This window comes from Stegostoma tigrinum, chromosome 38, assembly GCF_030684315.1.
Source record: "Stegostoma tigrinum isolate sSteTig4 chromosome 38, sSteTig4.hap1, whole genome shotgun sequence".
Lineage (NCBI taxonomy): Eukaryota > Metazoa > Chordata > Chondrichthyes > Orectolobiformes > Stegostomatidae > Stegostoma > Stegostoma tigrinum.
The window spans coordinates 1,534,122-1,557,622 of NC_081391.1; the positions used below are offsets into that span (position 1 = coordinate 1,534,122).

The 23,501-nt window shown below is 45.5% G+C and overlaps 1 protein-coding gene across 1 annotated transcript in view; it reads left to right on the forward strand.

The window, feature by feature from the left end:
• The window catches only part of tab1 (TGF-beta activated kinase 1/MAP3K7 binding protein 1), a 47,294-nt gene that overhangs the window by 20,671 nt on the left and 3,122 nt on the right, over nt 1-23,501 (forward strand). The window contains exons 7-10 of the mRNA XM_048521666.2: nt 9,250-9,361; nt 10,921-11,065; nt 11,707-11,929; nt 12,325-12,487. Of these exons, the coding sequence (XP_048377623.1) occupies nt 9,250-9,361; nt 10,921-11,065; nt 11,707-11,929; nt 12,325-12,487 (643 nt within the window). The remainder of the gene's footprint in view (nt 1-9,249; nt 9,362-10,920; nt 11,066-11,706; nt 11,930-12,324; nt 12,488-23,501) is intronic.

A 23,501-nucleotide genomic window follows, 5' to 3' on the forward strand; every position in this document is an offset into this window, starting at 1 on the left:
GTGGATGAGTTCAGGGAATGCATGCCAAGGGGGAGTTGGGTTGGTGGGGGAGTGGGAAGCAAGAGGGAGTGGGTGGTGGGAGTGAGAGGAAGGACGGGGGGTTTGAATGGGCAGATGGGCAGAGAGAGAGAGAGAGTGTCTGAAAGGGATGCTGGGAAATTGTTGAGAGAGTTGGGGAGGGGAGACTGGGGGAGTAGGTGGAGGGAGGACCAGAGTTGTGGAGAGTGACGGGGGTGGAGAGGGATTGGGGGATGTGGTGAAGAGAATGAGAGATGGGGGTGAAGTCGAGGGAGGAGAGGGGGAGAGTTTGGGTGTAACAACAGGGAGGGTGCAACTGGGAGGAGCAGAGAGACAGAGAGGGAATTTGTGGGCAGAGTGAGGGGGTAGACGAGGTGGGGGATCGGAGAGAGGGAGTTGAGGGGGATAAATGGAGTGAGGACTTCCTGGAATCAAGTGGAGAATCTGAATGAGAGATGGGGGTAGACGGGAGAGGGAGTTGGGGCTGGAGAACACAGGAGGTTGAAGGGGGTGACCTGATAGAAGTTTATAAAATTGTGAATATAAAATTGAAATAAAATAGAATGGCATGGCTAGAGTGGAAAATATGAGGGGTCAATTACCAGGGGACGCAGGCTCAAAGTGCAAGGGGAGGGAAGTTGGAAAGAGATGTGTGGGGATGTTTCTCGTACAAAGGATGGTGAGTGCCTGGAACGTGCTGCCAGAGGAGGTGGTGGAAGCAGGCACAGTAGCAGCATTAAAAAAGCACCTGAAAGAATAAGTGAATAGGAAAGGAATACAGTGATACGGATCCTGTAAGTGAGGACAGTTTTACTACAGAAGGGCAAAATGTGTTGTTGCTTGGGTTGGAGGGCCAAAAGGCCTATTCGTGTACTGTATTGTTCTTTTTTCTTTTTTTCTCCAGAGGCAGAGAGTTCCAATCTGGAGAGAGTAGATAGGCAGCAACTGTTTCACTAGGACTGAAGGGTCGAAACCCAGAGGACACTGATTGCAGGAGATTGGCAAAAGTAATAACAAAGGCATGAAGTGGATAGGATCTGGAGATCTAGGCCTGAGAGAGTGACTCAATTGTGAGGCAACTTCAGTGATGGCTTTTCAAAAGGATATTGGATGAAAAAAATTGGAGGAAATAATTACACGTCTACAGAGCAAAGGCAGGAGAGTGAGGTGGGGTGAGTTGCTCTTGCAAAAAGCCATCACTGATAAGATGGACCAATTCATCAACTTGCTGTCAGAGTAAGCAAGTTTATATTCTCCCACAAAATGTCTATCTACGAAATGTTTTGCTGTGCACTTAACAATCTGTGCTTTGTATCCTTTCCATAACTTACTTTCCTGCCTTTCTTAGTGTCATAGGCAAGTTTTAGCAACCGTACCTTCTGCCCATTCATTCATGTCACTGATCTAGATTGTAAATAATTCAGGAGCTGAGCCAGACTTGTCCTCACCCTCAACAACTTCTCTTTCAATTCCTCCCACTTCCTACAGACAGAGGGGGTGGCCATAGGTACCTGCATGGGCCCAAGCTATGCCTGCCTGTTTGTGGGTTACGTGAAACAATTGCTCTTCCGTAGCTACACTGGCCGTAAACCCATTCCCTATTCCCAATTCCTTCGCCTCTGCTGCATCTGCTCCCAGGATGTGGCACTCCATTCCCATACATCTCGGATGTCCTCGTTATTCAAGGACCGCAACATCCCCTCCTCTGTAGTCAAGAATGCCCTCAACTGTGTCTCCCGTGTCTCCTGCATTTCCCTGAAATCATCCCTCACACCCCCTCCCCACAATAACAACCAAAACAGAATCCCCACCATCCTCACGTACCATCCCAACAACCTCCGGATCCAACGCATCATCCTACGACACTTCCACCATCTGCAATCCAACCCCACCACCACCTGCTTTGCGGAGGGACCACTCTCTCCATGACTCCCTTGTCCGCTCCACGCTCCCCTCCAGCCCCAGCACACCTGGCACTTTTCCCTGCGACTGCAGGAAGTGCTACACTTATCCCTATACCTCCTCCCTCATCCCCATCCCAGGCCCCAAGAAGACTTTCCACATCAAGCACATGTTCACCTGCACATCTGCTAATGTGGTATACTGTATCTGCTGTTCCCATTGTGGCCTCCTCTACATCGGGGAAACCAAGTGGAGGCTTGGGGACCGCTTTGCAGAACACCTACGCTCAGTTCGCACTAAACAACTGCACTTCCCAGTCGCAAACCATTTCAACTCACCCCTCCCATTCCTCAGACGACATGTTCATCCTGGGCCTCCTGCAGTGCCACAACGATGCCATCCGAAGGTTGCAGGAACAGCAACTCATATTCCGCTTGGGAACCCTGCAGCCCAATGGTATCAATGTGGACTTCATAAGCTTCAAAATCTCCCCTCCCTCTACCGCATCCCAAAACCAGACCAGCTTGTCCCAGCCTCCCTAACCTGCTCCTCCTCTCACCTATCCCCTCCTCCCACCTCAAGCCCTACCCCCATCTCTTAACTAGCCTCATCCTGCCCCCTTGACCTGTCCGTCCTCCCTGGCTGATCTATCTCCTCCCTAATTCCCCACTTACACATCACCTTTACTGGCTCCATCCCCACCTCTTTGACCTGTCTGTCTCCACTCCACCTATCTTCTCCTCTACCCGTCTTCTATCTGCCTCCCCCCTCTCCCTGTTTATTTAGATTTGATTCCCTAAAGTGTGGAAACAGGCCCTTCGGCCCAACAAGTCCACACCGCCCCGTGAAGCATCCCACCCAGATCCATCCCCCTATAACCCAGACACCCCTGAACACTATGGGCAATTTAGCATGGCCAATCCAGCCTGCACATCTTCGGACTGTGGGAGGAAACTGGAGCACCCAGAGGAAACCCACGCAGACAACGGGAGAATGTGCAAACTGCACACAGACAGTTACCTGAGGCTGGAATCGAACCTGGGTCCCTGATGCTGTGAGGCTGCCGTGCTAACCACTGAGCCGTTGTGCCACCCCAGAAACTCAGAACCCGCTTCCCGTCCCCCATTTCTGAAGAAGGGTCTAGGCCCGAAAAGTCAGCCTTCCTTCTCCTCTGATGCTGCTTGGCCTGCTGTGTTCATCCAGCTCTACACCTTGTTATCTCTTTCCACTAATTACAGTTTACCAAACTGAAAAGACCCATTTGTCCTAACTTCCTACAAACGTACTTTCTGCTTCTTGTAATTAATGAAACAATTATTATGTTACCCCTGCACAATAAAATTCTCATTATCTGTCATGTGACAGAATCTTTACTGAATCTTGTGAAAGCTTTTTTGGAAATCCACGTACACCACATCTATAGGTTCGTATTGCTTGTTACTTCCTCAAAGAACAGTAATGAATTAGTTAAATTTGATTTCCTTTTCACTGAGAGGTAGTAACAACTTCAGATGCTGGAGTCAGTAGTAACAGTGTGGGGCTGGAGGAACACAGCAGGTCTGAAGAAGGGTCTCAGCCCAAAACATCAGCCTCCCTGCTCCTCTGATGCTGCTTGGCCTGCTATGTTCATCCAGCTCTACACTTTGTTATGCCTGATTGCATTGTTTTTCTCGATGTCCTGCTACAACCTCATTAGCAAGAGCTTCTGTCATTTTCTGTATGTTTAACTGTCTGTGTTTTGCTGCTTTCTGTCTCCCTCCTTTGACAAAAGACCTACATTTGCTACTTTTAAATTTGACGGAACCTTTCCAGAATTTAAGGATTTTTGGAAACTTAAAGCCACTACTTTTAAGGTTCTAAGATATCATTCATTGGCCCTGCAACTTGTCAGCCAGTCGTTCTAATAGTTTTTTTCGGTCCCTTTCCCTGATGAACGTAATAGTTTTAAGTTCCTCATGTTTTTCACCTTTTGATTTACAAACATTTCTGAGACTGTTGTCTGTGTTTCTGTTGTGAAGACAGAAACACAATATCTGTTAATGACTTGCTATTGCCTTATTTTCCATTATTATTTCCTCATTCTTTCCCGTTTAGGCTGTCTGCTTCCTTTAATTATTCATTCCCATTTGAATGCCTGTAGGTTCAATTTAAACATTTACCCAATTTTTTAGCTGGGAATGAGTTTCTTAGTGATCTGTGATCTCTTGAAAAGTTTCAGTAACAATGACTTGTTTTGAACAAATCATACTTGTAGCCCTCCTAGGTGTGTCACTGATGCTTCTTCATAACTTGTTTTAAAGTTCGAAGGTGTTGTTTTTCATCCCTTTGAACATAGTTCTAATTTCTATCCATATCTTAGATCAAGGTCAAAAACAAAGTTGTTGGAAAAGCTCAGCAGGTCTGGCAGCATATGTGAAGGAAGAAACAGTGTTAATTTTCAGGTCCGGTGACCCTTCTTCAGAACTTAGATCAAGGTCTTAGTCACGCTTGGTCTTAACATTATCGTTTAAATGTAGCTTTAACCTTGAGACAACTCCTGGAAATTAAGCCTTCAACTGCTGTGGATTTTGTTTCCACCTCCCTCTCACCTACTGGTTGTCTCTTTTGTGGATTCTGTGCTCCGTTTCTTCTCTCAGGTTTTGGGTGTGTGTGCTGCACTGCCTTGCCTGGCTGCTGCTGTTGCCAGTCCCTTGCCATTTTGTTCTTAACTTAGACCAGTTCTCTGTCACTCTTTGTAAAACTCTTCTTTTACACCAAGATATACATCATATGGAATGGAGCTTTCCAGTGCAGCATTTTGCTTCTCCTTTCACTTTGAATCACATGATTCTCTCACTCTGCTATTTTCACAATAGCATCATCATAAACATACTCATATCCCATGTTCTTGAGTTTTGACCATTGTTTGTTCTTGGTGTATGTTTCTTTCATGGATTAAGGGACAAACAATGCTTTAATAACATTAAAAATCTCCTTAATCTTCCCATCTTGAAAGAACTTATTCCACTAGTGTCTTTTCTGCACTAAGCATGCTGCATACCACGTCAAATTTGGACTTAAACAAACCTAATAGAGCACTCCAGAATTCTTTTGCTGCAACATTGTCTTGTTGCAAATAAAAGTAATGTTGTATGGTGTTAATAATTTTTTCACCAAGGGAAACATGCGGTCATGTTGGTTGTGTAGTTGACAATGTGACAGGTTGGAGAATATGCAAACTATACACAGTTACGCAAGGCTGGAACCAAACCCGGTTCACTGGTGCTGTGAGGCAGCTATGCGAACCACTGAGTCACTGTGTCACCATGTGACACGTTGGTTGTATGCTTAGCATTCACATTAATGGTTTCGGTTGTGTTACTATCAATGCCAGTAGTGAGTGAATTCCAGTGATGGCGAAGGAACAGTGATATATTTCCAAATCAGGATGGTGAGTGGCTTGGAGGGGATCTTGAAGATGGAGCATTCTTACATATGTTGCCATTGACGTTCTGGATGGAAGTGGTCATGAGTTTGGAAGGTGCTGTCTGACGATCTTTGGTGAGTTTCTGCAGTGCATCTTGTAGATGGTACTCACTGCTGCTACTGAGTGTCGGTGGTGGTGGGTCTGGATGCTTGTGGATAGAGTACCAATCATGCAGGCTGCTTTGTCCTGGATGGTGTCAGGCTTCTTGAGTGTTGTTGGGGCTGCACTCATCCAGGCAAGCAGGGAGCATTCCATCACACTCCTGACTCATGCCTTGATGGAGGAGCGATGGGGAGTCAGGAAGTGAGTTACTTGCCACAGTATGCCTAGCTTCTGACGTGCTGTTGTAGCCACTGTTTATTTGATCAGCCCAGTTGAGTTTCTAGTCAATGATAACTCCCAGGATGTTGCTAATGGGTGATTCAACGATTGTAACACCATTGAATGTCAAGTGGCAGTAGTTAGATTGTCTCTTATTGGTGATGGTCATAGCGGGGCGTTTGCGTGGAGTGAATGTTACTTGCCACTTGTCAGCCCAAGCCTGAATATTGTCCAGATCTTGTTGCATTTGAATATGGACTGCTTCAGTGTCTGAGGAGTCACAAATCGTGCTGAACATTGTGCAATCACAGCAAACATCCCCACTTCTGACCTAATGGAGGGAAGGTCTTTGAAGCAGCTAAAGATGGTTGGGCCTACCATGCATACTACCCTGAGGAACTCCTGCAGAGATGTCCTGGAGCTGAGATGATTGCCCTGCAACAACCACAGCCATCTTCCTGTGTGTTAGGTATGACTCCAACCACCGGAAAGTTTGCCCCTGCTACCCATTGATTCCAGTTCTGCTAGGGCTCTGTGATGCCACGCTCAGTCGAGTGCAGCCTTGATATCAAGGACTGTCACTGTCACCTCACCTCTGAAATTCAGCTCTTTTGTCCATGTTTGAGTCAAGGCTATAATGGGGCCAGGAGCTGAGTGGCCCTGATGGAACCCAAACTGGGCATCACTGAGCAGGTTATTGTTGAAAGGGTGCTGCTTAATCGCACTGTTACTGACACCTTCCATCATTTTACTGATGATCGTGAATAGACTGATAGGGTGCTAATTGGCCAGGTTGGATTTGTCCTTTTTCTTTGTATACAGGACACTAGTGGACAATTTTCCACATTGTTGGGTAGATGCCAGTGCTGTAATTGTACTGGAGAAGCTTGGTGAAGGGGACAGCAAGTTCTGGAGCACAAGTCTAAAGTTCTGTTGTCAGAATATCATCGGGGTCCGTAGCTTTTGCAGTATCCAGTATTTTCAACCGTTTCTTGATATTGTGTAGAATGAATTGAATTGGCTGAAGACTGGTATCTGTAATGCTGGGGACTACTGGAGGAAGCTCATCCACTTGGCACTTCTGGTTGAAGATTGCTGCAAATGCTTCTGCTTTATCTTTTGAACTGATGTGCTGGGCTGTTCCATCATTGAGGATGGGGATATTTGTGGAGCCGCCTCCTTCAGTGAGTTGTTTAATTCTCCACTACCATTCACAACTGGATATGGCAGGACTGCAGGGTTTTCATTGTGGGGTTGCTTAGCTCTGTCTAACACTTGCTGCTTACACTGCTTGGAATGTAAATAGTCCCGTTTGGTATCTTCACCAGGTTTACACCTCAGCTTCAGGTATACCTGGTGCTGCTCCTGACGTGCCCTCCTGCACTCTTCATTGAACCAGGTTTGACTCCCTAGCTTGATGGTAATGGTTGAGTGGGGAATATGCTGGGTCATGAGGTTAAAGGACACTGTCTCCAGTAGGACTATGTGGTGTCATTCTTATTGATACTATCATGGATGAAGCTGGCAGATTGGTAAGGATGACGTTGAGTATGTTGTTCCCTCTTGTTGGTTCCCTCGCCACCTGCCACAGACCCAGTCTAGCAGCTATGACCTTTCTGACATGACCAGCTCGATCTGTAGTACTGCTGCCGAGCCACTCTTGGTGGTGGACACTGAAATCCCCCACCCAGAGTACATTTTGTGCCCTTGCTATCCTCAGTGCTTCCCCCAAGTGTTGTTCAACATGGAGGAGTAGCGATTCATCAGCTGAGGGAGGGCGGTATGTGGTAAATCAGCAGGAGGTTTCCTTGCCTGTGTTTAACCTAAAGCCGCGAGACTTCTTCGGATCCAGGGTCAATGTTGAGGACTCCCAGGACAACTCCTCATGAGTGTATACACTGTACTGCCACATCTGCCAGGTCTGTCCTGCCGTTGGACACATCCAGGGATGGAGATGATGGTGTCTGGGCCATTGTTTGTAAGGTATGATTCTGTGAGTATGACTTTCAGGCTGTTGCTTAACTAGTCTGTGAGACAGCTCTCCCAATTTTGGCACTAGATGTCAGTAAGGAGGACTTTGCAGAGTCAACAGGGCTGTCTCTGCCTTTGTCTTTTCTGGTGCCTAGGTCGTGCCAGCTGATCAATCCAGTTTCTCTCTTTTTGAGATTTTGTAGCAATTGATATAACTGAATGGCTTGCTAGACTATTCCAGAGGGCACCTGAGGGTCAACCACATTGCAGTGGGTCTGGAGTTCATATAGGCCTGGCCAGGTGAGGATGGCAGATTTCCTTCCCTGAAGGACATTAATGAACCAGATGGGTTTTTCTGACAATCAAAGAACAAAGAAACCTGCAGCACAGGAACAGGCCCTTCGGCCCTCCAAGCCTGCGCCGATCAAGATCCTCTGTCTAACCTATCATCTATTTTCTAACGGTCTGTGCCCATTTGCTCCCTGCCCATCCATGTACTTGTCCAAATATATCTTCAACAATGATTTCCTTGTCATCAACAGTGCTGAAGTAAATCTGACCGTCTCGAGTAGCAGTACTGTTAACTAACTGGCCACCCACAGAAAAGTGGAATTCATAATATGATCAGACACTTGGTCAGTTGATTTCCATTACTAAACCTATCTTCTATTATAAGATGGATATTTATATCAATATATGGAGAAAACAATTAAATGTAATTTATATATGAATGAGAAAAAGACAATTTTGTTAACTGTTTCCGTTCACTGTTCTCAGCATCGACAGTGAGGAAGGGAAGGTCTAAATTGCTTTCTGTTCTTGGAGGAGCAAGAAAGAACAGTTGGCTAGGGAGATGGAGAGTGCACATTTGGGGTTGACGTGGCTGGACAGTGTATGGTTAAAGGGAGGGACAGTATGTAAACCTGCCCCCCCCTCCCCCCCCCCCCCCCCCCCCATCCTGGGCCTCACTGCCCGGTGTGTGAACCCTGTCCCAGTGCTAGAGCACTTGTTGGATCATGTCTGACACCAACCCAGTGCTGTGGGAATCGCCAGACATAGAAATACAGGAAATAGTATCAGAAGAGGGCTATTCTTCCCTCAAGCCTGTTCTGCCATTCCATATGGTCATCTACTGAGTATCCTATTCCTGCGTTCTCCTCATACTCTTTGATCCCCTCAGCCATAAGAACTATACCTAATTCCTCCTTTTGGCAGAGACTTCCACAGACTCACCACTCTCTGGGTGAAGAAATTTCTCCTCGGTTTTGGATTCTCTTGTCGTCAGCCCATTGAGTCTGCACCAACTGTCCGAAGACATCCCACGCAGCCCCTTCCTAATCCCTTAACCCCACATTTCCCATGCTTGATCCACCTAGCTTGCCCGTCCCTGGGAGATAACCGAAACATCAGGAAGAAACCCACACAGACATGGGGAGAATGCGCAAACTCTGTGCAGGTAGTTGCCCGAGGCTGGAATCAAATCTGGGTCCCTGTTGCTGAGAGACAGTAATGCTAACCACCATACCACTGTACTGCCCCTTGTAATTCACTGATTTCTGTCTCACTTGTAGGTTTGGACACAGCAAAAATAAAACAGTTTGGGCTGATTGGAGGTCACGACAGCAGTCGCAGGATTGGAGATTACAGAATGAAATACTGTTACAATGATGTGGATATGCTGAGGTAAGGAAGCCTTATTTTAGAAAAGTCTTTGGTTTGTTAAATCATTCAAGTATTGTGCAGACTCAACATTTTAAAGCTCAGCCTGCCCCTTCCAGAAATATTAGCTCATTCCTGACCTTTGCTCCTATTTCCTGGTTTAATTCACTGTGCTATCTGGCCTACACTGGCTGTAAAGCATAAAAACAAGTTTTAGAGAGTGAATTCCTGAATGTGTGACCCAGGCAGCTGAGCACTTAGTCAGTTCTGGCCGGATATAAACTGGGATGTGTGTGAAGCCCTGGACTGATGTAGGAATCTGGACAAACAGCCACCTAGGAAGTATTTTTAATCAACCTGTTCAGTCTGGAACAGGTGGGACTTGTACTCAGACTTTCTAGCCCAGAGGCAGGGACACTATCACAGCACCACACTGCTCTCAAAATTCTACCTTACAACCAATGTCCCAGACTATTCCCATTATTGTGTGTAATAATGGAAGGATGCTAGTTGGACTGTGACTATTGGTGTGCCTCAGGGGTTGGTGCTGGGCACATTGTTGTCATTACCTATATCAGCAATTTGTGTGAGAATGTACAAGGCATGATTAGTAAGTGTTTTTACGGATGAAACTAAAATAGGCGGTATTGTGGACAGTGAGGAAGGTCATCAGAAATTACAGCAGGATCTTGCTCAGCTAGGGAAGTGGGCTGAGAAATGGCAAATGGAGTTTAATGTAGATAATTGTGAAATGTTTCATTTTGGAAAGTCAAATCAAGGTAGGAGTTTTATGGTGAATGGTAAGGCCTTAACAAATGTTATGGAACAGAGGGACCTCGGAGTTCAGGTGCATGGTTCTCTGAAAGTGGGGTCACAGCTGGACAGGTCAGTGAAGAAGGCTTTTGGCACACTGGCCTTCATCCTCCTGAATATAGAAGTTGGGAAGTTATGTTGCAATTGTACAGGACGTTGGTGAGGCCGCACTTGGAGTATTGTGTTCCGTTTTGGTCACATTGCTATAGGAAGGATGTTATTAAACAGGAAAGAGTGCAGAAGAAATTTACAAGGATGTTGCCAGCACTCAAGGCACTGAGTTATAGGGAGAGGTTGGACAAGCTAGGACTTTGAGTGTAAGAGACTGAGGGGGTATCTTATTGAAGTGTAAAAGATCACGATAGGCGTGGATATGGTGAATGCACTCAGCCTTTGTCCCAGGGTTGGGGAATCAAGGACTAGAGGGCATCAGTTTAAGAGTGGAAAGAATACGTGGGAATCTGAGGGGCACTGTTTTTTTACAGAGGGTGGTACACATATGGAATGAGCTGCCAGCAGATATGGTTGAGGCAGGTACATTTACAACATTTAAAAGGCATTTGAACAAATTCATGGATAGGTAAAGTTTAGAAGGATACTGGCCAAGTGCAGGGCAATGGAGTTAGTGTGGATGGGCATTTTGATCAGCATGGACCAGTTTGGGCTAAAAGGGCCTGTCTCCATGCTTTATGACTCTGATATTACATGGTTACTGATGTACCCAGCTGTGATTACAAATGTAGTAATCGGATTCTTCTTTCTGCTTGAAGTGCTGCCAAGACGAAGCCAGTCATTGCAGAGCCCGAGATACATGGAGGACAGTCCCTGGATGGATTGACAGGCTTTCTGGTCTTGATGACTGATGGATTGTATAAGGCTCTGGAGGCAGCTCATGGTCCAGGACAAGCCAATCAGGTGGAGTATATGTGACTATATTATAGCTGAGAGTGCGGGAGCAGTTTACAGTTTAAATATAGAGGAGCTGAGTGTGGGAATGATTCACCAAGACCTTTGATCGGCACACAACACTCAGCACTACTGCCCACCATACTCCCACTTCTCTCCACTCCTACTCTGACCTGCATATAGTCCCCACCCAGCTCAACCCATCCTTCTGTACTCAGCGCCCCTTCTTCCCCGCACCACTTGGCACCCCTTCTGCCCACATTCTCCCCACGCTATCTCCCCCAACAATCTCTCTCAAACTCCACCTAGGCCCCACCTCACACTCACATTCCTAACCCCCCCCCCCCCCCCCAAACTCTGGCTGCGCCCCACAACCTCACTCTGTGGCCCTGGCAATCACTATCGGGCTCCGCACATTGCTCTCTGGCCCCCACACCCTGTGTGTTCTGGTCCCATCTCCTCATTCTCTGACCTCGCCCCTTCACATTCTATTCTGCCACTGGTACTCTGGCCCTGCCCCTCAGCCTCTCGTCTGATCCAACATCTCTCTCCCTGTCTCTGATTTGGCCCTTCCCTCCCCTTCCTTCCTCACCAAGTGGAGTGTTTTGCATCCTGTTTTACTGATAAGCTCCTGCTCTGGCCCTGTGCAGGAGATTGCTGCAATGGTGGCGACAGAGTTTGCCCTGCAGAGTTCATTGGACGCTGTGGCCCAGGCTGTGGTTGACCGTGTACGACGGATACATCGTGACACTTTTGTCAGTAGAGGTGAAAGGTCAAAGTTCTGTGACAAACACGAGGACATGACCCTCCTGATACGAAACTTCAACTACCCTCTTGGGGAGATGAGCCAATCATCCATGAGCCCCGCACAAGGTAAGGAACACTATATTGACAGAGCAGCTGATATGAAACCACTAACTCTGACTCTTGTCCTGATTCTGTGGGTGTAGCAGAGCGAGAGGCAGGAGCACTGAGTTTTGGGTTGGTTTTTTGCAGGGCATACAGGATTACATCGATGAGAAAGAGTTAGAAAACAGATGAATCTCTGTTCTGTGGAACATGACCAAATTTATATTATAGATTGGACTTATACTTCCAGATGGGTATGTGTGTCTCCACGGGAGGAGTAGAGGGTTGGGGTCAGAGAGTTTTGGAGAGTGCTGATGTGTGAGAGAACAAGCTGAGTGCATTCAAGGGTGTGTATGTGTCCATTGATATTGCTATGTTTTTATCTCTGTCTCTGAGTGGTTTGTCTTGCCTCCTCCCAGGGGGTCGAATCTATCCAGTCTCTGTTCCTTACACTAGCACACAGGGAACTCTGGGAAAAACCAGTGTCACACTCTCCCTAGTGATGCCATCACAGAGTCAGATGATGAATGGCAACCATAGCAACTCGACGGGAGATGAGACGACACCCACACTCACCAACAGGTAAGCCAGCAGGAGTTGCCACTGAGTAGGGGGAAGGGGAGGTTTGGTGCCAATTGGTGGAGGATGGGGCATCTCGTAGGAAATGGACACCATTTCCTTTTGTAACTGAGTTGCTCACCTATTTCTGGTGTACATTGGTCTAGCCCTTGTCCAGAGTATCTAGCACAACCTGCACCACACTTTGTCTGGGGCATGTTGCGCTGACTGTTCCGCGGCATTTATTGGTACGGCAATCTAGGCTGCCCCAAAACCATCTCCACCTTCAGAGTCCTCCCAGGCCTGGGAGAACTAGAGGAACTTCTTGATGCACCCTGTTTGGGAGATAAATGGCCACATGTAACTGCTCACCAGCTCACCCAGAAGTGGGTGAGGGGACTTCGACACAGTGAGAGTGGGGTGATCTGGAGTAGGGGGAGTAGCAAAAGGAAGTGAGGAGATGTGGGGTGTTTAAGAGGGCATGAGGCAGTGAGGGTAGAAGGTCAAGGAGGGAATCCGTGGTTATGTCATAACATTATAAAAGAGAGGTCAGCGGAACTTTGTATATAGTGGTAGATGAGAGGTTGCCCTGTATCTGTTCAGTGTTAGGAGCTACAGTGTAAAGGTTCATGCCTTTCACATTTGGTGCTCCATATTGAGGGTGGGAGCAGCTGGGGGCCAGTTCTCCATAACCAAAGGGAGGGGAATGTTTCAGTGCTGGGCTGGGTGACCATAAGTGGGCTGCCTAGTCCTGGATAATGTCGAGCTGTTTCCATTTCATTATTGAACAAAAACATGTTAAAGTTTTTCATTTTGCACACATCAGGATGTGACGGCTCAGTGGTTAGCACTGCTGCTTCACAGCACCAGGGACCCAGGTTTAATTCCAGTCTGTGTGAATTTTGCACATTTTCCCTGTGCCTGCGTGGGTTTCCTCCAGGTGCTCTGGTTTCCTCCCACAACACAAAAAAAATGTGCAGGCTAGGTGGATTGGCCGTGCTAAATTGCCCATAGTGTTCAGGGATGTGCAGATTAGGTGGATTATAGGGGTATGTGTCTGGGTGGATTGCTCCAAGGATTGGTGTGAACTTGTTGGGCTGAAGGGCCTGTTTCCAAACTAAGGAAAAAAGACAGAGACTTCACTAGAAATACCAGAGTAAAGGAGGGAGGGGATATCTAGATTGAGAGGAGAATGCTGATTGATTAGGAAAGTGGACTTGGTTTCAGTGTGGAGAATGCTTCAGTTAGATGATGACTGATCATTAACTGCTAGATTTTGTTTAAATTTTAAACCGAATTGATTGACTCTGGTCCTGGGATTATCCTCAGAAATTAATCAGCAGATAGTTGTCAACTATTTTATTGAGTTGAAACAGGCACCATGCACATTCATGTTATTTCTGTCTGTAGAAACCAGGGCCCTATGTCACAAAATATGAAGCTTCCAGTACATGCAAGTGCCCCATACAAAAAGCCTGACTGACAATCGTAAATTAATAAACCACATTAGTCATTTGTATGATCGGTAGAACAACTTTTTGATAATTCTGTTTGTACCAGCATCAAAAGAAACATTGTCAGATTTGTCAAACACTATTTCCCATTCACAAATCCATGCAGATTATGCCCAATCACATCATTATTTTCCAAGTCTTCCTTTATTTCATCCTTTATAATAGATTCATTCCTTACTTCCTCGCTATCTTTTCCCCCTCTTTCTAAATAATGGGGCAACATTTACTACCTTGCAAAGTACAGGGACCGTTCCGGCATCTACAATATTTTGGAATGTGATGCATCGGGCACGTCTGTACTTTTATCTTTAAAAATTCTGAGATATAGACCAGCAGGTCTTGGTGATACACCAGCCTTCAGTCCCATTCGTTTCTCTAATGCTAACTCCTTAATAATGCTTATTTCCTTCAATTCCTCAATCTCCTTGGGAGGTTTATTATATCAAAGTTTTTGAGAAGAGTTGTAGCTCAGGTTGTGGATGAGGTTGCAGACTTGCTCACCATACTGATGTGTTTGATTGCTGATGTTTCATCACCTTGCTAGGTAACATCGTCATTGCACCTCTGGTGAAGCATTGGTGTTCTGTCCTGCTTGTTATCCATATGCCTCAGTTTACTGGTGTGGTTGGCACCGCTTCCAGTTCTGTTTTTTAGTGGTTTGAACTGGACTCGACAATGTGTTTGTTGATGGAGTTCCGGTTGGAATGCCAGGCCTCCAGGAATTAATCTAAGTAGTGAGGGAGGGAGGGGACAAACTGGAAATTTTAGAATGAAGTTAAAGGGAACGTGAGAATAAGAGAAGTTAAGAAAGACAACAGAATCAATGGAGCAGAAAACTCAAGAAGGGATTGTACAGTATGGCCAAGTGAAATAGGGATTGATAGGAAGGGTGAGGGGAGTAACGAATATATATGAATGCACGAAGTAGAAGAAATAAAGTGGATGAGCTTGAGGCTCAGTTGGAAATTGGCAAGTACGATGTTGTGGGGATAACTGAGACGTGGCTTCAAGTGGATAGGGCCTGGGAAGTGAATATTCAAGGCTATATGTGCTATCGAAAGGACAGACTGACAGGCAGAGGGGGTGGGGTGGCCCTGTTGGTGCGGAATGATATTCAGTCCCTTGCAAGGGGGGACATAGAATCAGGAGATGTAGAGTCAGTATGGATAGAGCTGAGAAATTCTAAGGGTAGAAAGACCCTAATGGGAGTTATCTCCAGGCCCCCAAACAGTAAGTCTGGACGTAGGGTGTAAGTTGAATCTGGAGTTGAAATTGGCCTGTCACAAAGGTATCACGACAGTTGTTATGGGAGATTTCAACATACAGGTAGACTGGGAGAATCAGGATGGTACTGGACCCCAAGAAAGGGAGTTTGTGGAGTGCCTCTGAGATGGATTCTTAGAACAGCTCGTACTGGAGCCTACCAGGGAGAAGGCAATTCTGGATCTGGTGTTGTGCAACAAACCGGATTTGAGCAGGGACCTCCAAGTAAAGGAGCCATTAGGGGTTAGTGACCATAATATGATAAGTTTTAATCTGCAGTTTGAGAGGGAGAAGGGAGAATCGGAAGTGTCAGTATTGCAGTTGAACAAAGGGAATTATGGAGCTATGAGGGAGGAGCTGGCCAAAGTTCAATGGTACAATACCCTAACAGGGATGACAGGTATTTCTGGATATAATGCAGAAGGTGCAGGATCAGTTCCTTCCAAAGAGGAAGAAAGATCCTAAGGGGAGGCAGAGGCAGCTGTGGCTGATGAGGGAAGTTAAGGACTGTGTAAAGATAAGAGAGAAGAAGTATAACATTGCAAAGATGAGCGGGAAGCCGGAGGACTGGGAAAGTTTTAAAGAGCAACAGAAGATAACTAAAAAGGCAATTCGCAGAGAAAAAATGAGGTACGAAGGCAAACTGGCCAAAAATATAAAGGAGGATAGTAAGAGCTTTTTTAGGTATGTAAAAAGAAAAACAATGGTTAGGACTAAAATTGGACCCTTGAAGTCAGAAACGGGTGAATTTATTATGGGGAACAAGGAAATGGCAGAAGAGTTGAATAGGTACTTTGGATCTGTCTTCACTAGGGAAGACACAAGCAATCTCCCAGATGTAATAGTGGCTGAAGGACCTAGGGTAATGGATGAACTGAAGGGTATTTATATTCGGCAGGAAATGGTGTTGGATGGCCTGTTAGGTCTGAAGGACAATAAGTCCCGGAACCTGATGGTCTGCATCCCAGGGTACATAAGGAGGCGGCTGTAGAAATCTTGGATGCATTGGTAATCATTTTCCAATGTTCTATAGATTCAGGATCAGTTTCTGCGGATTGGAGGGTGGCTAATGTTGTCCCAGTTTTCAGGAAAGGAGGCAGAGAAAAAACGGAATTATAGACGGATTGGCCTGACATCAGTGGTGGGAAAGATACTGGGGTCAGTTATAAAAGATGAAATTACGACTCATTTGGATAGCAGTAACAGGATAGGTCAGAGTCAGCATGGATTTACGAAGGGGAAATCGTGTTTGACTAATCCTTTGGAATTTTTTGAGGATGTAACTATGAAGATGGACAAGGGAGAACCAATGGATGTAGTGTACCTGGACTTTCAGAAAGCCTTTGATAAAGTCCCACACAGGAGATTAGTGAGCAAAATTAGGGCACATAGTATTGGGGCCAAAGTACTGGCTTGGATTGAAAATTGGCTGGTTGACAGGAAGCAAAGAGTAGTGATAAACGGGTCCCTTTTGGAATGGCAGGTGGTGACCAGTGGGGTACCACAAGGTTTGGTGCTGGGACCGCAGTTGTTTACAATATACATTAATGATATAGATGAAAGCATTAAAAGTAATATTAGCAAATTTGCTGATGACACAAAGCTGGCTGGCAGGGTGAAATATGAGGAGGATGTTATGAGAATACAGGGTGACTTGGACAGGCTTGGTGAGTGGACTGATGCATGGCAGATGCAGTTTAATGTGGATAAATGTGAGGTTATTCACATTGGTGGCAAGAACAGGAAGGCAGATTACTATCTAAATGGAGTCAAGTTAGGTAAAGGGGAAGTACAATGAGATCTGGGTGTCCTTGTACATCAGTCAATGAAAGCAAGCGTGCAGGTACAGCAGGCAGTGAAGAAAACTAATGGCATGCTGGCCTTCATAACAAGAGGAATTGATTATAGGTGCAAAGAGGTCCTTCTGCAACTGTACAGGGCCCTGGTGAGACCACACCTGAGGTATTGTGTGCAGTTTTGGTCTCCAAATTTGAGGAAGGACATTCTTGCTATTGAGGGAGTACAGCGTAGGTTCACGAGGTTAATTCCCGGAATGGCGGGACAATCATGTGTTGAAAGATTGGAGCGACTGGGCTTGTATACACTTGAGTTTAGAAGGATGAGAGGGGATCTGATTGAGACTTATTAGATAATTAAAAGATTGGACACTCTGGAGGCAGGAAGCATGTTTCCGCTGATGAGTGATTCCAGAACCAGAGGACATAGTTTAAAAATAAGGAGTAGGCCATTTAGAACAGAGTTGAGGAAAAACGTCTTCACCCAGTGAGTGGTGGATACATGGAATGCTCTGCCCCAGAAGGCAGTGGAGGCCCAGTCTGTGGATACTTCCAAGAAAGAGATGGATAGAGCTCTTAAAGATAGTGGAATCAAGGGTTATGGGGATAGGGCAGGAACAGGATACTGATTGTGGATGATCAGCCATGATCATAATGAATTGTGGTGCCGGCTCAAAGGGCCGAATGGCCTACTCCTGCACCTATTGTCTATTATCTGTTGAATTCCCTGGCTTGTGCTAAGTTGGATGTGTTGTTCCAGTCAAATGAGTGCTCAAAGCAGAACAGGAGCACTTAAAAGAGTTTTTAAAAGGAGTGGATACACAAAAAGCACAGTCCGTTGTTACCTCCTTGACAGACCACAGCAAGAAGACACAACACGGCCAGACACACCACTCACCCTACTGTACATCAGAGATAACCATAAGACTACTCAGACCCCTAGGTATCAGGGTAGCCCACAAACTAACAACCACCTTTCAACAGGTACTGATGAACGAAAAGGATCCTATACCGGCCCCCAACATAATACACAAAATACCATGGGAGGACTGTGGGAAACATTACATGGGTGAAACTGGCAGAAAACTGACAATAAGGATACACAAGCACTAACTAGCCACCAAGAAACATGACCAATCCTCACTGGTCTCAATACACACTGACAAAAAGGACACAAATTCTACTGGGATAACACATCCATAATAGTGCAAGCCAAATAGAGGAATGCCAGGGAATTCCTGGAAGCCTGGCATTCCAACCGGAACTCAATTGACAAACACATTAAACTGGACCTGATGTACAAACCACTGAAAAACCGAACCAAAATGATGCCAATCACCCCAGCAAACTGAGGCATTTCAATAACTAGGGGATAGAACACTAACGCCTCAGCAGGGGCACACTGATGATGTTACCTAGCAAGGTAATGAAACATCTGCAATCAAACACACCAGCTCGGTGAGCAAGTCTGAAACCTCAGGTTTCTTGTATCTTCCCCAGTAAAGACAAACACAAGGTAATAATTTGGTTTCTCTGCCATTTACCTATTCTACATTATAAATTCTCTTGACACTGACTGCAATTGACCCCCATTTGTCTTACTTAAATGTTTATACGAGCTTATAGTAGCTGTTACAGTCCATTTTCTTTCTAAATTATTTGCATACATGTTCTATTCTCCCTTTTTCTTTATCACGTTTTGGTCCCCTTTTCCTATATTCTAAAATCCTCCCAATCCTCCAATTCACTCCTGTTACTGGTAACTTATTTCGCCATTTCTTTTGACCATGTGCAATCCCTCACTTCCTTTTATAGTCCTGGTTGACTGACCTTTTTAGTTCACTTTGCTTTGAGTGAATTTACAATTGTTAGTGTCAGTGTGGACCATGCAACCTTGGGCAGTTCATTCACCTCCTGTAGGATGTGCTGAAGCTGTTCGGTAATGTCCTTGACCCTGCTGCAGCAGAGAAGCAACATGCAGTATCCTGTAGCCACTTCTAGTGTCGAAAAACCTGTCTGATAAGGTAGGTAGACAGGACAATTTTTCCTTGTTGGAAGGGTCAGTGACCAGACGCCATAAAATTAAAGTAAGGGTCAGGAGATTTAGAGGGCATATGAGGAAAGAATTTGTCTGCCAGAAGATGGTGGGAATCTGCAACTCAGTTCCTTTAAGGACAATACAGGCAGAAACCCTCATAACATTTAAGAAATATGTGCACTTGTGATGCCAAGGCATACAAGGCAATGAGCCAAAGGCTGGAAAAATGAGATTAGAATAGTCAGATAGTTGTTTTTGCAAAGCATGGATACAATGGGCCATAGGACTGTGCTGTAGATCTCTGTGACTATAATTATATCTGATTAGCAAGCAGTAACAAATCTGCAGCCTCATGCACTGCCTGCCTGGTTCTGTAAGACTGTCTGCTTGTCAATCATCCATTTCCTCACTGCCTGGCCACTCCTAACCTGTAATGTGAGCACATCCTTAAGCGTAGTGTTGAGGGGGACAACTTACCAGGGGTGAGCCATGGGGTACAGGTCTCTGGTGCAGAATCTGTCCCTGCTGCTCAGAAGGGAAGTGGGGGAGAGGAGGAGAGCATTAGTCATTGGGGACTCCATAGTTAGGGGCACAGATAGGAGATTCTGTGGGAATGAGCGAGACTCACAATTGGTGTGTTGCCTCCCAGGTGCCAGGGTCCGTGATGTCTCGGATCATGTTTTCAGGAGCCTTGAGGGGGAGGGGGAGCAGTCCCAAGTCGTGGTCGACATAGGTAGGAAAAGGGATGGGGATGTAAGGCAGAAATTCAAGGAACTAGCATAGAAGCTTGGAGCTAGAACAAACAGAGTTGTTATCTCTGGTTTGTTACCCCTGCCATGTGCAAGTGAGGTGAGGAATAGGGAGAGAGAGCAGTTGAACACCTGGATACAGGGATGGTGCAGGAGGGAGAGATTCAGATACCTGGATAATTGGGGCTCATTCTGGGGTAGGTGGGACCTCTACAAATAGGATGGTCTACACCTAAACCAGAGGGTTACCGATATCCTGGGGAGGCGAAATTTGCTAATGCTCTTCAGGAAGGTTTAAACTAATTCAACAGGAGGGTGGGAACCTGAATTGTAGCTACTGTGTACAGGAGGTTGAGAGTAGTGAGACCATGAATAATGTTTCAAGGTTGTAGGAGTGTACCGGCAGGCAGGAAGGTGGTTTGAAGTGTGTCTACTTCAACGCCTGGTGCATCCGGAATAAGGTGGTGAACTTGCAGCATGGATTGGTACCTGGGACTTCGATGTTGTGGCCATTTTGGAGACAGGACATAGAGCAGGGACAGGAATAGTTGTTGTAGGTTCCGGGGTTTGGATGTTTCAGTAAGATCAGGCAAGGTGGTAAAAGAGGGAGAGGTGTGGCATTTGTTAGTCAAGGACAGTATTGCAGTGGCAGAAAGGGTGTTTGAGGACCCGTCTACTGAGGTAGTATGGGCTGAGGTTAGAAACAGGAAAGGAAAGGTCAGTCTGATGTGAGTTTTCTATAGGCCTCCAAAAAGTTCCAAAGACATAGAGGAAAGGATTGCAAAGATGATTCTGGATAGAAGCAAAAGTAACAGGGTAGTTGTTATAGGGGCTTGAACTTTCCAAGTATTGACTGGAAATCTATAGTGCGAGTACTTTAGATGGGTCAGTTTTTGACCAATGCAGGAGGGTTTCCTGACACAGTATGTAGATAGGCCAGCAAGAGGTGAGGCAACATTGGATTTGGTACTGGGTAATGAGCCAGATCAGGTGTTAGATTTGGAGGTAGGTGAGCACTTTGGTGGTAGTGACCCCAATTCGGTTATGTTTACTTTAGCGATGGAAAGGAATAGGTATATACCGCAGGGCAAGAGTTATAGCTAGGGGAAAGGTAATTATGAGGCTATTAGACAAGACTTAGGATGCATAGGATGGGAAAGGAGACTGCAGGGGCTGGGCACAATTGAAATGTGGAGCTTGTTCACGGACCAGCTACTGCGTGTCCTTGATAAGTATGGGCCTGTCAGACAGGGAGGAAGTGGTCAAGCAAGGGAACTGTGGTTTACTAAAGAAGTTGAACCTCTTGTCAAGAGGAAGTAGGAGGCTTATGTAAAGATGAGGCGTGAAGGCTCAGTTAGGGCGCTTGAGAGTTACAAGTTAGCCAGGAAGGACCTAAAGAGAGACCTAAGAGGAGCCAGGAGGGAACATGAGAGGTCTTTGGCAGGTAGGATCAAGAATTCAGGAGTACAAGGTAATGAGAGGCATGGATAGAGTCGATAGCCAGAGACTTTTTCCCAGGGCAGGATTGACTGCCACAAGGGGTCATAGTTTTAAGGTGTTCGGAGGAAGGTATAGAGGAGACGTCAGAGGGAGGTTCTTCACCCAGTGAGTTGTGAGCACATGGAATACGTTGCCAGTGGAAGTCGTGGAAGCAGAGTCATTAGTGACATTTAAGCGACTGCTGGACATGCACATGGACAGCAGTGAATTGAGGGGAATGTAGGTTAGGTTATTCTATTTTTGGATTAGGATTATTCCACGGCACAACATCGTGGGCCAAAGGGCCTGTACTGTGCTGTACTTTTCTATGTTCTGTGTTCTATGTTCTAAAACCCTAAAGCTTTCTATAGATATGTCAGGAATAAAAGAATGACTAGGGTAAGATTAGGACCAGTCAAAGACAGGAGTGGGAAGTTGTGCATGGAGTTCAAAGAGATAGGAGAGGTGCTAAATGAATATCTTTTTCCTTTGTGAATACTGATAAAAAATAATGTTGTCAAGGAGAACACTGAGATACAGGCTATTAGACTAGACAGGATTGAGGTTCATGAGGAGGTGTTAACAATTCTGGAAAATGTGAAAATAGGTAAGTCCCCTGGACCGGATGGGAGCTATCCTAGGATTCTCTGGGAAGCTAGGGAGGAGATTGCAGAGCCAAAAAAAAAGCTTGATCTTTATGTTGTCATTGTCTACAGGAATAGTGCCAGAAGACTGGAGGACAGCAAATGTTGTCCCCTTGATCAAGAACGGGAGTAGAGACAACCCTGGTAATTATAGACCAGTGAGCTTTACTTCAGTTGTGGGTAAAGTGTTGGAAAGGATTATAAGGGATAGGATTTATAATCATCTAGAAAGGAATAATTTGATTAAGGATAGTCGACACGGCTTTGTGAAGGGTAGGTCGGGCCTCACAACCTTAATGAGTTCTTTTGAGATGGTGACTAAACAGGTGGATGAGGGTGAAGTGGTTGATGTGGTATATATGGATTTCAGTAAAGCATTTGATAAGGTTTCCCCATGGTAGCCTTAATAGAGACATACAAGATGATCAGAGGATTAGATAGGGTAGTCAGTGAGAGCCTTTTCCCTTGGATGGTGACAGCTAGCATGAGGGTAGATAGCTTTAAATTGAGGGGTGTTAGGTATAGGACAGAAGTCAGAGGTAGGTTCTTTACTCAGAGAGTAGTAAGGGCATGGAATGCCCTGCCTCCAACAGTAGTAGACTCGCCAACTTTAAGGGCATTTAAATGGTCATTGGGTAAACATATGGATGATAATGGAATAGTGTAGGTTAGATGGGCTTCAGATCGGTATGACAGGTTGGTGCAACATCGAGGGCCGAAGGGCCTGTACTGTGCTGTAATGTTCTTTGTTCTATACCACCATGAATTCCTCTGTTTCACAGATGCACAGCAGTGATTTCTAATGTTCAAGTTCTGAAACCCAGATCTTAAGCTTGTGCGACCAGTGAACCTTTCTGCAGATGTTTGTCTGGGACATTTGTTGGATATGCCCATGCATTCCCACATGTCACGGGGTGTACATTTCACTTGGCCAAGCTGACTGCCATATTGTAATCTTAAAAACTACCTTTTACAATTAGAACAAGTTGAATAACTTAACAGTTACTCACCAAACAGCTGCTTCTGCATCTGTGTACAGAACTAAACTCCTGGCTCTCTTTCTCCTCTTGTGCAAGATTTCAACTTGCATTCTGTTGGAGGATGACAAATTAGAAAAAGAAAGGAGCACCTTTCTGTGCTCCTCAGAAATTAGAATTGTGAACACAGCCCAGTTCATCATGGAAACCAGCCTTCCTTCCACTGACTCTGTCTATACTTCCAGCTGTCTCAGGAAAGCAGAGAACGTTATCAAAGACCCCGGTTATACACTTTTCCACACTGTTCCATCAGGCAGAAGGTATAAAAATTTGAAAACATACAAACAGATTCAAGAACAGCTTTTTCTCTGCTGTTATCAGACTTATGAACGAATCTCTTAATATATTAGCGTTGATCTTTCTCTGCAGCTCTGTAGCTGTAACACTATATTTTGCATTCTGTTCTATTACTCTGAAGTACTTGTTCGGCATGATTTGCCTGGATAGCAGACAAAACAATAGTTTTCATTGTATCTCTGTACTTGTGACAATAATAAATGAAATCAAATCACTGAGCT